We start from the raw sequence: 11,048 nt of genomic DNA, 5'->3' as shown, positions 1-11,048 counted from the left end.
TTTACCTATTAACATTTTTATCAATATTTTAATTCAATTAAAAAGTATGAAATATTTATTTATTGATTTAAATATCTTTTCAGATTTTTTTATTTTTTTTTTTTTTTAAATATTTTGATGGACGTTTTCCTTAATTTTTTTCAGTACATGCAAGAGTGCTACGTTTTCGTTTCTTTCCCGCGCGTGGTTTCTGGAAGTTCCGCCAAACCTTGGATTTGGTTCTGCTGTCTGGCTTCGATTCATGACACTGTCGTCCGTTAGGGCTCAAACGAGTTCATATTTGAGCCACGCGGCTCTTTTCTCCCAATGCACCAATGCTCGAATCTCCAATCACCGGCATGTGCAACGATCATTCGCGTTTAGGGTTTTGTTGAGGCTCTGCTTCAGTTGATCTTTCTGTAGAGGTACGCCTTCTCCTCCGACAACTTCGTCGAATTTAAGTTTAGTGGTGTTGGGCTCTGATTTATGCCTATTTTAGGGAAATTCAGCTAAATTGAGGTCTTTTCGCAAGAATCACTAATTGGTATTTTTCTCCTTTCTGAAGGTTGTTGAAAAGTAAATAATGGGCCTGTCAACTGCTACTACTGCCGTTTCCGAGGCCATTAAACTCTGCGTATTTGATTCAAGGAGAGGACAACAGGAGGGTCAAGAGCTGGATAAGATATTGTTTTTCTATCCAGCCGATTTACCCTTTACAAAACAATTGTATATTATTGGGCTCAGTGAAGGACTTGTCACATTTACAAGGTCAGTATAATTTTTTCCCCCTTTTTTCAATCGGTAACCACCGTGCAGAAACATTTGAAGAGTAGATATAAGAAATAAGAATGACAGAAATTGCTCATTGAACATCGAGAACAGGTTGTGAAATAATCGAATAGACATTTTCTCTAATAAAACTTCTTGCTTTGTTTATATTGTTAATCTGTCACATTTTTGCAACTTTTAAATTTTGTTGTTTTCAATTTTATTTGTACTCGTATGTTGTAATATATGTATGAAAGACAAACGAACCTATTATTCATGCATATTTTTCTTTTGGGTTGAAAATAATCCTCACCAAACAAGGTCCTTGTGCACTCCTCCAGTTACGTTCTTTAGTAAAATATTTAGAGAGTTACTCAGGCCTGCTTCTATTGTAGTTTTAATGAGATAACAAAGTAAAACCTAGTCGAACTGAGTTATGTTCAAAGATTCCTTAAATATATTTACATTTTCTTGTTTGTTGTTGGTAGCTAAATGAAAAATGAAAACTTAATGCAGAACATTCTCCCCAGAGGCAGCTTGTGAGGTCATTGAAGCAGAGAAGCACTCTCATGTATTTTTTGAGGCGGAGCCAGATATATGGATGGTTTTGGTACAGTTTTGTTTGAAATCGTGTATCAGTAAATGGTAGTAGTATTATTTTGTTTGGGGATCGCATTCATATGGTCTCATATTTTATGTTTATTATCCATGCAAACTTTGATGGAAACATTTTTTTATCTGGTTCAATAATTTCTTTACACATTACTTTAAAACATCGACTACTTTATTTTGGTTTTTTCCCTCCATTCTTTACTGCTAATATTACTTGTTAAATGTCCTTATTTTTACAAAATAACCAGTGTTTTATCCTAGAATTCAGATTTACTTTCAGCCTTGTGGCATTAGAGTTTTGTTTTTAATACTTCTTGATTATTTATGGTGACATCTCTGTTTGTTTTGACATATATTCAAATGAAACGTTCAACGTTCACATTTTACTCTAGGCTTCTTAGGGTTAAAGGAAGTTCAATATGGTAGAATTAAAGGCTTACCACTTATCAAGTTTCTTTTTGAGAAAAGAAAAAGTACCTTACCCTTTTTCTTTGGTCTCTTTTATTTCAACCATGAATGTAGTTGCAACTGATCTGTGCACTGTTTCCAGTCATGCTTGGTAGTTCTCTAAAAAAAACATTCTCAAGCTTTATTTTCTCTGTCTTTCTAACGAGTTATCTATGCTGGGGTAGGTAGTGGAGAAAAACAAGGAGGTACAAGCAACTTGGCGGATGGATGCATTGCAGAAGCTTCTGAAGGAAATTCACTCTCTTTTTCTAATGTTTCACGGTCCTATAAGGTTATTACTTGAGAAAGAACCCACTGGAGAAGTTTCCAGATCACATTTGTATTCCTTCATCATGGATTATTTGAGTGGTAAGTCATTTACAGCCACTTTTCATCTAAATTACCTTTTCATGAAGTCAAGTATATGTTACCGTTGTGTCAAAACGTTGCATTATAAGTTACTAATTGTCAGCATGTCAAAAACGGTCTGCATTGGATAGGTGCTGCTGTGGTAATATTGACGTTGTTGAATGTCAGATTGAGATTGAAGTTACTGTATCTCATGCCTAACTCTTGCATCTCTTTTGATGCAGATTTTCTTGTTGGGAAGAAATTGCAGTTGCCATCATTTGTTGACTGTTTAAAGGAACGTGGAACTGTACATATGCTGACCATAGGGCGGGATGCTGCCATTGAAGTTCAGGTTTGTCCTTGTAAAGAACTTCAAGTACTTGTATGCGTGCCATGCACTTAATTATTATTATTTTTATTCCCCTCCCCCCCGTTTTCTCTTTTTATTAAGAAACAGAGAATCAGAAACAAAAGAATATAGTGATTCTCTGTTTTTTCGCTAACAAGAAACAGAGATGATGTATATTAATACTCAGGAGGAAGAAACAAGAGCAGAGTCTCCCAATCATTAATAATCTTTAGGAGGCTGTAGTTGAAAAAGAATTCCTTGCGGTTGGAGCACCAATGAGATGATATATGTGGTACATTGTTACAAAAAATCCCTCCAAAACCACCTCGTCTTCAAAAGTCCAATTATTTCACTTTGAGTCATAGAGCTTTAAGGCTTTAGATCAATCTGTTTTAATTCCTCTGAAACCACCACAATGTTTGCTGTACATTGTTAAAAAGGAAGGAGCGCTCATGAGAGATCTACATTGTGCCTTTCCTTGGGTTACTTTTGGGATCTTTTTATGTTATTTCAGTTAGAGTTGTAGAGCTTTAAGTCTTGATATCAATCTGTCTTTAAATCTAAATATGAATTGTTGACAATGAATTTGAATTTTAAGAACTGTCAACTTAACGTTATGGAGAAACTATTTGGTTTCAATGCTACCCTGATACGTCAGGAAAAAAGAAAGTAGCTTAGAGTTGGAGCGTCGTTGGCATTTTTAATTTTGTTCATCGGAGTTAATTGCATTATATACTTTTGTGCAGGCACTTGTTAGAACACTTGATTCTTGCATTGGAAACGCATCATGCTGCTCTCTGATTTTATTTCAGGACTTACTGGTGTCTACATCGCTTTCACCTGTATGGTTTGATCTCCAGTATTTAATGTTCATCATAACTTATTGTACTATTCAATTTTCATATTATAAAACCTAAAGCACTTGGGGATGCTAAAGTCCTAATACATATCCATAACTGAATTTTATTTTGAAATATAGTATAGATCATTCAAAATTTTAAAGCTGTTCATTTCAAGCTCTTTTTCAGGAGGATACTACAAATTTATTTTCATATGCTGTTCTGAGGTTAACTCCAAGTGTCTTATCTTCTAGCGCAAGTTCTTGGTCCTATTTAATTAGAGGCAATACTGTTTCTCATGTCACCCAACATGGAGGAAATGTTGGTAATCATGTCATACGACCCTTGCAGCATGGAAAATGGTCAAAAGGAAAGGATGGTTTTCTAGAAACTGATATTTGGGGTATGGAGGCAAGTGGCCGGGTCAATTCTACCCCAAAAATCTGGCCTTTTCAAACAGAGAAGCAAATGTACTTGTATGTACATCAGCATAAAAGCCTGACTCTGATTCTTCTTGTTCCTGCTTCATCAATACCTAATGGGGAACAAGGCATTTCAATCATCAGGCAGTATTTTCTTGAAAATGTTAGTTTCTCATCTCTTCTAATTGATTTTATTATCTTGCTACCATTTTTTTTTCTAAATGATTCTCTCCCTATGTGGATATAGTTGTTGCTTGTGAAATGGTGATTTATGCCAAAGCAGTACATGTTGGACAGATTGAAAGGGAAGAATAAGAACAGTACGAGGACAAGAGAAGAGAGGAAATATCATTTATTTACATTGGGAGAAGAATGTAAAAAATTGGACAATAAATAGAGTTTAGAGGAAGAGAGGAGCACAGGGAGAAAATATAGGGTTCCAATATTTATTGATTCTCAATTATCATCTCGTTTTTGTCTTTTAATGGAGTCTAAACCAAGTTAAGGAAACTTAGAAGAATAAAATTTACCAAAATAAATGTAAAAACGTAGTCAGCATCGTGATAGGTTTAAACTGATTTATGAATCTTCTGTTTGAATTCCTTCCACTCATTGGATGCATTTCTTGCTATCTTCTAGGCTTCCCTGAAGATCATGACCGTTGAAGAAAAATTGTCAAAAGGCTGGGGTGGGGAAAATGCGTATCATGTTGGTGGGTATCGTTATTTACTGATAGATGGTGATAGACAAATATCCAGGGCCTCACCTCCAGGAAAAGTTACCACCCTCACAAAGGAATCTTTACTTGCCATGAGCAAACTCAGAGAAAAGGTTGATCTGGAGAAGAGTGGAGCAAAACAGGATGGTGTTGGTGAGGAAAAGGAGCTGGAAGTAACTATTAGAGCAAAAAACAACGCATGGGTTATTTCTCGAATCACAAGAAGGAAAGAGCTTTATATGGTTCTGGAGAAAGCCAACGATACTGTACTCTATGCCTCTGATATGGTGGAGAAATTCAGCAACAGGTATTGTTTTATGTTTGATTTTAATTTTAATTTTCAACGTGGATGCCTAAAATACATGACATTATGTATGATGAATGATACTAGTAGTCAACTACCATGGATTTATATTCGGGTTAAAAGGCATGTAAATAATAAAGAAGTTAGAGGAGATGGGTTTGGTTACTTACTTAGGTTTTAATATTACGAGTTACCTTAACAACCAAATGTATTAGGAATGTAGAATAAGACAATTGAGTCATGAGAATAATTGAAGTCATTTTCTATTGATTGACGGACGATGAAAGGGCCCTTATTTTACTAAGAGAAATGGAATATGTCATAAGATTGATGAAAATACTGGAGCCACCCCTAAGGCAAACGAGCTTGGTCAGAACATTGCAAAGAGAGTAGTTACATAAAAGTTTACTTAGCCTATGTCAAGAAGCTGCACAAAGAGGATTTTTGCCAAAAAAGATGAAAAATCTCTTTATCTTTGCCTACAAACTGAGAAGTTATTTTGTATTTGGGCTCTACAGGTACTGCAATGGAGCATTCTCCTTGGATTAGAGGCACGTGCTTCCAGTGTCGTGTATACAAACCTGTATAACGAAGAGCAGAGGTTAGAGGGATGTGCGGAGTTCCTAGTTTTTCTGCTTCGTAAATGTAATCTCCCTTCTGTAAATTCCTATTAACAATAAGATGAAAATCCTCTCACTTTCTGTAGAGAAGAGGAAAATGTGAAATGGACATCGGCCTTCAATTATGGAGAGAAAGAACAGCTAAGTTAAAAGCATGCATTTAGTCCAATTCATTTATTTTAGGAGCTGTTTAAAACTCGAGTTTCTTCCTTTTTGGTGAACTTTCTAAAGAAAATTGTATATTTCTTTTAATACTAAAAAATTGTGAAGGATCTAAACGAGAACTCAAAGGATTTACCATTATTTTCGCTTTGGATATTGTATTCCCGGTCTTAAAAGGCGACGTGACTGTGCTAGTCACTTGACCACCCCATATTATGGCATTTTGCGATGTGCCAATTTTGAAGTCCCATGAGGTTCATGACTTAGGTGAGTGATGTACAATTTTTCAGTAACATTTTGGATTGTATATTTCATTTTCTGAGGATCTACTTGCTATAGTCTACAAAATATAGATATGATCTTTAGTGTTGAAAGCCTTATACCAAAATATAGGAATGAATACATAAACGAAACCATCGACAAAGAATTTCTATATTTATCATTTTTCAAGCAAAGTTTTAACTAATAACTTAAAAACGACCAACTTAAAAAGCGATCAAAACATTACAAATATTCAAAGAATAAAGAAAAATGAACAAATATCGTGTGAGATATGTGTGCATGAGCACGCACATGCAAGAGAGATAATGAACATCAAATAAATTTAATATCTAGTGATCATAACAGAGGAGTGTCTGCCAAGCTATACAGAAAAACATATGGCAAAGGCAGGCAAGAAGCAGTTGAGAAACCACTTCTTCAAAATTGATAATATATATATATATATATATAGACTGTGTGTGCATTAAAATTGTAACAATGCCCACAAGATATAATGCTTGCAAGTTGAAACAAAAACATTACCTTGAGGCTATCACCAACAAAAAGATGGCCGAAATTCCTAAACCTGTTTGAAATTCAATACTCTGCTCAAGACATTGAAATAGCAGCAGCAGCAGCAGCCTTATCACCATAACTTCATAGCCAACCAATGGGTACTTGGTATGGATGGTGAAGACAAAAGAAACTTATACTGATCTTTGAGATTTAAATCCATGAAGAAACATAATCCGCCTAAAAAGCATCTAATTCTTTTAATGGCCTTGCATCTTCGGCGGTGTTTCATATAGGATTTCTTGATCAGATGCCATAAGTTCCATAAGATTAACAGTATTTGATTTCTCGATATACGATTCATCCAACCTTGGTTGCAACCCGAAATTTTCACCTTTCTCCATTTGTTTGATTAGAAGTTCGAAATCTTGCAGATTCTCTTCATGAGTTCGAGTATCAATTGTTTCCATATCCAGTTCATGGTCCTCATGGTCCATAGGCTCCCGTTCGTCGTCAACTTTTCTAACATTATCTGAATTACAAGAAACAGTGCTCGCTAAAAGAAGCTGCTCCCATGCGACATCCTGTACATCTGGTAGAACAAATTGGCTGTGATTGTCTAACTTTTCATCCATAAGTACTTTCATGAAGTCGGAATTAAGGAAAAAGTCCTTCATTCCATCAGGGAATGGATCAGATTCTTGTTGTTTCCCCAGACCCGACACTGGAGGAAGTAGAGGTGCTGGCAGTTCATCTATTGGACGTTGATACCTGACTATCAAACCATTTGAAGGTACTTGATTATCATCTGGAATTTGTTCTAACATATTGGCAGCATCAGCCATGCGCCAATTCTTCTCTTTTGGTTGAAGAAACTGAACCAAAAATCCAGGGCTTTGCACTGCCATTACTAAGAATGATAGCATCTGCTGTTGATTCTTTTCCATACCTTGAAGGCGGTCTCTCAATAGGAGCATCTTGTTCTCTGAAGTTTCCTGCTGCTGCCTAAGTTTAACCAATTCCTGCATTACAGCATTTTTATCTATTTTAAGATTCTCAACTTCCTTCCACAGCCCTGTATAATCATGTAGTTCACCTTGTCCCTCAGAATTGTCTTGGGGCTGTGACGCTTTACGCTGATCTGTGCCCTGAATGTTTTTCCTTCGGTAGATGTTCTTCAACAGATGTTTTTGTCCTTTAACGAATCCATCAGTTGCAAATTCCCAGCAATCTGTCTCAATTTTCCGAAAACCCTGAAATATAAGACGCCATTTGTTATATAACTAAGATGTGACAATTCAAAACTAAATGGAGAAAATGTAGTTGTTTCTCCTCTAGTTCGCCATTATGTTGAACAGTTTTTCCCTTTTCCACAAGGGCCTAAAAGTAAAAACATGCATTACGAACCACAACTAACTAGCTTGACTGAAAAGATTTCTCAATGAATAATAGCATCAGGAACAAAACACCCATTCTAAAAAATAAACAAATAAATAAATAAAAGAGAAGAAATAAACAAGGAAAGAAAATGACACTTGGAGTCTATTTCTGCAGACTGCATTATGACTTAATCAAGAGTCGATAAGAAGTATTTGTAGAGAATATACCAGAAAGGGATAAGAGAAAAGGCAATAGACGAAGGAAATATAATTTAAGTAGGATAAAAAGTGAGATGTTTGTGAAATTTCTCCGTCGCCCCAACCCCAACCACTCAATGATCAACCTGCTCGGGGGAATGAATTTAGAAGGACAAAAATTCACTTGTTTAATTGGTCTTCGAGGACTTTATCAGAAAACCTAAGAGCTGCATAAGGCATGCGTCCAAGTAGTGACAAGATAGAGCCATTTCTCTCTTCATCCCTATTTCAGAATGCCAAATACTAAAATCACATGTACGTTGGTGGGGTTAAATAGATCGTGTGGCAATGTTAGGATTTGGCGAACTTCAATGCTTCCTCTTCAGGCTCCTAATTCAAATTTGTTTTATAATTATTCTTCACTTCTGATTAACAAAACCCGATTAGTTCATTTCGCATGGCAAATGCCAAAATAGAACTTCTGATTAGTTTGTCTTTGTCTGGCAAGCCTTGGGGCTCATCCATGAACCAGCACCTAAGAGTGAAACACAAGAAGAATTTAAAAATGTATACTATGGGTAGTGCAACAAGTTTGGGATTCAGAAAATTCTCCTCAAGTATTCAGCCAATCAATACAAGAAAAAGGATGATCTATCATATTTTGATGGCCACCATCACATAGAAGATTTTCTTGAATGTACATGCAGTAGAAAATTATGCACGGGAATATGAACATACTAAAAGAAAAAAAGAGTTAAAATGATTGCTCGGAAATTGTGGGTGGAGGGGACCAGCAGCCTAGTGAGCAATTTCAACTGAATAGAACTCATGAAGAAAGGAAAACACATACACGTCTAGTTGAGGATGAAACATCAACTCAGAGCCAGGTTTCTTCCTCTACCAGAAAATTTGAATAAAAAAAATCTGAAATACCCTCAACGATATACCGAACATAATCAGACAGTAAATAGTATGTTGAAGAGTGGTTTTATCCAAGCGGTTCATTACATTAGCAACCCTGCAAGAATCCCTTAGGAATCACTTTAATCATCCTAGAAAATGAGCTTCTCTCAATGACTACAAACCTTGCCTAATGACCCAACGCACAATGCCCTTTCTGTGGCCAAAGACAAAAACAACTTGGTGAGCATTTATGACAATGGAAAAACCCCAATACGAAACTCCTGCCCAATGGTACTCCACCCAAATCCCCTTTTGACAATAGCCAACCTTCAAAACCTCCATGGACGCCCCTTCAATCCAGTAGCATCATCACCCACGTGCTAGTCCCAACTCCTAATGACAGTACCAACCACAAGCAACCTACGCTAGTAGATGGAAATAAAGAGTCCTTTGAGCTTCCAACTAATACTTTTGATGAAAAGAATTAGAATATGATGATAACGAATTTGAAGAAGAGGAAGCTGGTAACTATGTCATGATGTATGGTGCAGCTCCTCTTATTAGGCCCTGAGCAAGCTGGTTCTAATAAATAGTATATGTTATTTGGCATTTACTAAAAAAAGGATTTGCAATGTTTTTGTTGATAACACAGTACTGAACGTGTTGTTGAAAAAGAAAGGGCTAAGGTTCCCCCTGTGTGGAGGCAAAATTCTCCTCTGAGCTTACCATTAACCAAAACAGAGTAATTAAGCGACCTAACATAATTTCAATCAAGTCCCCATCGAAGCCTTTTCCAAGTCAATCTTGAATATAACTCCTCCCAGTTCGTGAATACCTATAATCCTCAATTGCGTTATTACCAATTAGGGCAACTAGAAAGAAGATGAGTCCACGACAGAGCAACTTTCCCATTTAATCAGAACTCAAGAACAACAAATGACGACTGCATAAACAAGATAAGATATATCGCAAGTCTATTAGAGTGAATACCAGAGAAGAAAAATCAGCAAGGCCAAAAAAAAAAAAAAAAAAAAAAAACAGAACACAAACATCGCATCGAAAATTTCAAACGACAATAAAACAAACAAGAAACTCACATAGATGTTAAGCTGCCGCATAAAGCTAGAGAAATTACTGTGCTTAAAGTACTTAGGAAGCAAGTGGACAGAGAAATGAGTCATGTCCAAAATCGTAAAGCTATCATCCCTCGGACTCCACGAGATAATGGAATTGGTTGCCTCATCGTCGACCATCTCGTACAATTTCTTCAGAAAAGGCGCCACCGAAGATCCCTGCCGCTCCCCCGCGGATTTCACCATCGCAAAATTCTCGAAGTCCGATGAGATTAGATAGCGTAATTAGGAGGAAAGCAAAAGGATAAAGGAAGAAATTAGAAGGAAAGCATAGAAAAATGATTCGGGGAATTGGGTAGAACAGGAAGAATTTTGGGGTTTATCCCTTGTTTGCCGCGTCGTGTGGTTGGGTTATTGAGAGGCAGGCATGTCAGTGGACGCTTCTCTTCTCCGCGGTTTGCTTTCGCCATCGGTGCTGTTCTAAAGAGAGATCTTGTAGTAATTTCACCACTTACATCGTGCCACGTGCATTTTGGTTTTCTTAATCCAATTTCAAACCCTCAATTAATTATATTTCCTTTTTTTGTTCGACAGTTATCTTGGGCAGCACTCAAAACGCTGGTATCTGCCCTGGATGATCTCAACAAATCTAGTGTCACAATTTATGTATTGTGTTTCGCCACTCGAGCTAGTTAAGTTAATTTTGATTCATTTCGTCTACCGTCGAACAACGTATGCTCAAACCTCTGACTATGTTTCACGAATGTGAGGCTTCATTATCATCATCTTTATCATTAAGAAATTGAAAAATGGAAATTCCTGAAAAGAAAATTTCAGAATTTGGGCTGAGAGATTTTGTAACGAGGGTTTGAAAGCAATATTATAGACTATAAAAAAAGACAACAGAACCGCTTAGAAAGCATATAACTTTAGGTACGAAGAATTGACGATTAGGTGCATCCCCTATAATATATTTTGAGGCGATTCACGTATGACAATCGTAAACATGATTTCACCAAACAGTCATACAAAATCTAGGCAGGAGGAGTTGACGACTAGTCGCATCCTTTATGGTACATTTTGAGGTGATTCCGATTTAGCAGGCCTAGACATGATTTTGTCGAATAATCATATAAACAGAAAATACAAT

At 36.5% G+C, this 11,048-nt stretch overlaps 2 protein-coding genes across 6 annotated transcripts; one reads left to right on the top strand and one right to left on the bottom strand.

Annotated features, from left to right (window-relative positions):
• The first annotated feature begins 132 nt into the window (after nt 1–132).
• On the top strand, nt 133–5,607 carry LOC111797412 (vacuolar fusion protein CCZ1 homolog B). 2 transcript variants are annotated; one of them, XM_023680402.2, is made up of 9 exons: nt 133–404; nt 545–747; nt 1,264–1,357; nt 1,992–2,175; nt 2,400–2,509; nt 3,253–3,348; nt 3,535–3,930; nt 4,407–4,792; nt 5,308–5,607. In XM_023680402.2, exons 2-9 carry the CDS (start codon nt 563–565, stop codon nt 5,336–5,338), a joined length of 1,482 nt encoding a protein of 493 aa, XP_023536170.2. In that variant the 5' UTR covers nt 133–404; nt 545–562; the 3' UTR covers nt 5,339–5,607. The 2 variants fall into 2 exon arrangements, with proteins under 2 accessions (XP_023536170.2, XP_086982395.1); XM_087126269.1 differs by lacking the exons at nt 133–404; nt 545–747 and having other exon boundaries at nt 1,262–1,392.
• On the bottom strand, nt 5,031–10,372 carry LOC111797423 (heat stress transcription factor A-8). 4 transcript variants are annotated; one of them, XR_002815537.2, is made up of 4 exons: nt 9,923–10,372; nt 6,376–7,598; nt 5,708–5,911; nt 5,031–5,370 (listed from the first exon to the last, which is right to left on the bottom strand). XR_002815537.2 is itself a non-coding variant. In XM_023680426.2 (3 exons), the coding sequence occupies exons 2-3, from the start codon at nt 9,585–9,587 to the stop codon at nt 6,606–6,608; spliced, it is 1,029 nt and encodes a 342-aa protein (XP_023536194.2). In that variant the 5' UTR covers nt 9,588–9,768; nt 9,923–10,065; the 3' UTR covers nt 6,152–6,605. The 4 variants fall into 4 exon arrangements, 2 of the variants coding, with proteins under 2 accessions (XP_023536194.2, XP_023536181.2); XR_002815536.2 differs by lacking the exon at nt 5,708–5,911; XM_023680426.2 differs by lacking the exons at nt 5,031–5,370; nt 5,708–5,911 and adding an exon at nt 9,552–9,768 and having other exon boundaries at nt 6,152–7,598; nt 9,923–10,065.
• Between the last annotated feature and the right edge of the window lie 676 nt (nt 10,373–11,048).

This window comes from Cucurbita pepo, chromosome 1 (assembly GCF_057944985.1).
Source record: "Cucurbita pepo subsp. pepo isolate OVF chromosome 1, ASM5794498v1, whole genome shotgun sequence".
NCBI classification, from domain to species: Eukaryota; Viridiplantae; Streptophyta; class Magnoliopsida; order Cucurbitales; family Cucurbitaceae; genus Cucurbita; species Cucurbita pepo.
The sequence above is the reverse complement of the archived record's forward strand: the minus strand, read 5'-3'. Positions and strand labels throughout refer to the sequence as shown.

What these genes read in the sequence shown, in the direction of transcription:
- LOC111797412 (XM_023680402.2), top strand. Translation starts at nt 563, where the DNA reads ATGGGCCTGTCAACTGCTACTACTGCCGTTTCCGAGGCCATTAAACTC. An exon ending in CATCATGGATTATTTGAGTG is followed by an intron (nt 2,176 to 2,399) that starts GTAAGTCATTTA and finishes CTTTTGATGCAG; the next exon opens with ATTTTCTTGTTGGGAAGAAA. An exon ending in GGCAGTATTTTCTTGAAAAT is followed by an intron (nt 3,931 to 4,406) that starts GTTAGTTTCTCA and finishes GCTATCTTCTAG; the next exon opens with GCTTCCCTGAAGATCATGAC.
- LOC111797423 (XM_023680413.2), bottom strand. Translation starts at nt 10,144, where the DNA reads ATGGTGAAATCCGCGGGGGAGCGGCAGGGATCTTCGGTGGCGCCTTTT. An exon ending in TGCGGCAGCTTAACATCTAT is followed by an intron (nt 7,599 to 9,922) that starts GTGAGTTTCTTG and finishes CTTATATTTCAG; the next exon opens with GGTTTTCGGAAAATTGAGAC.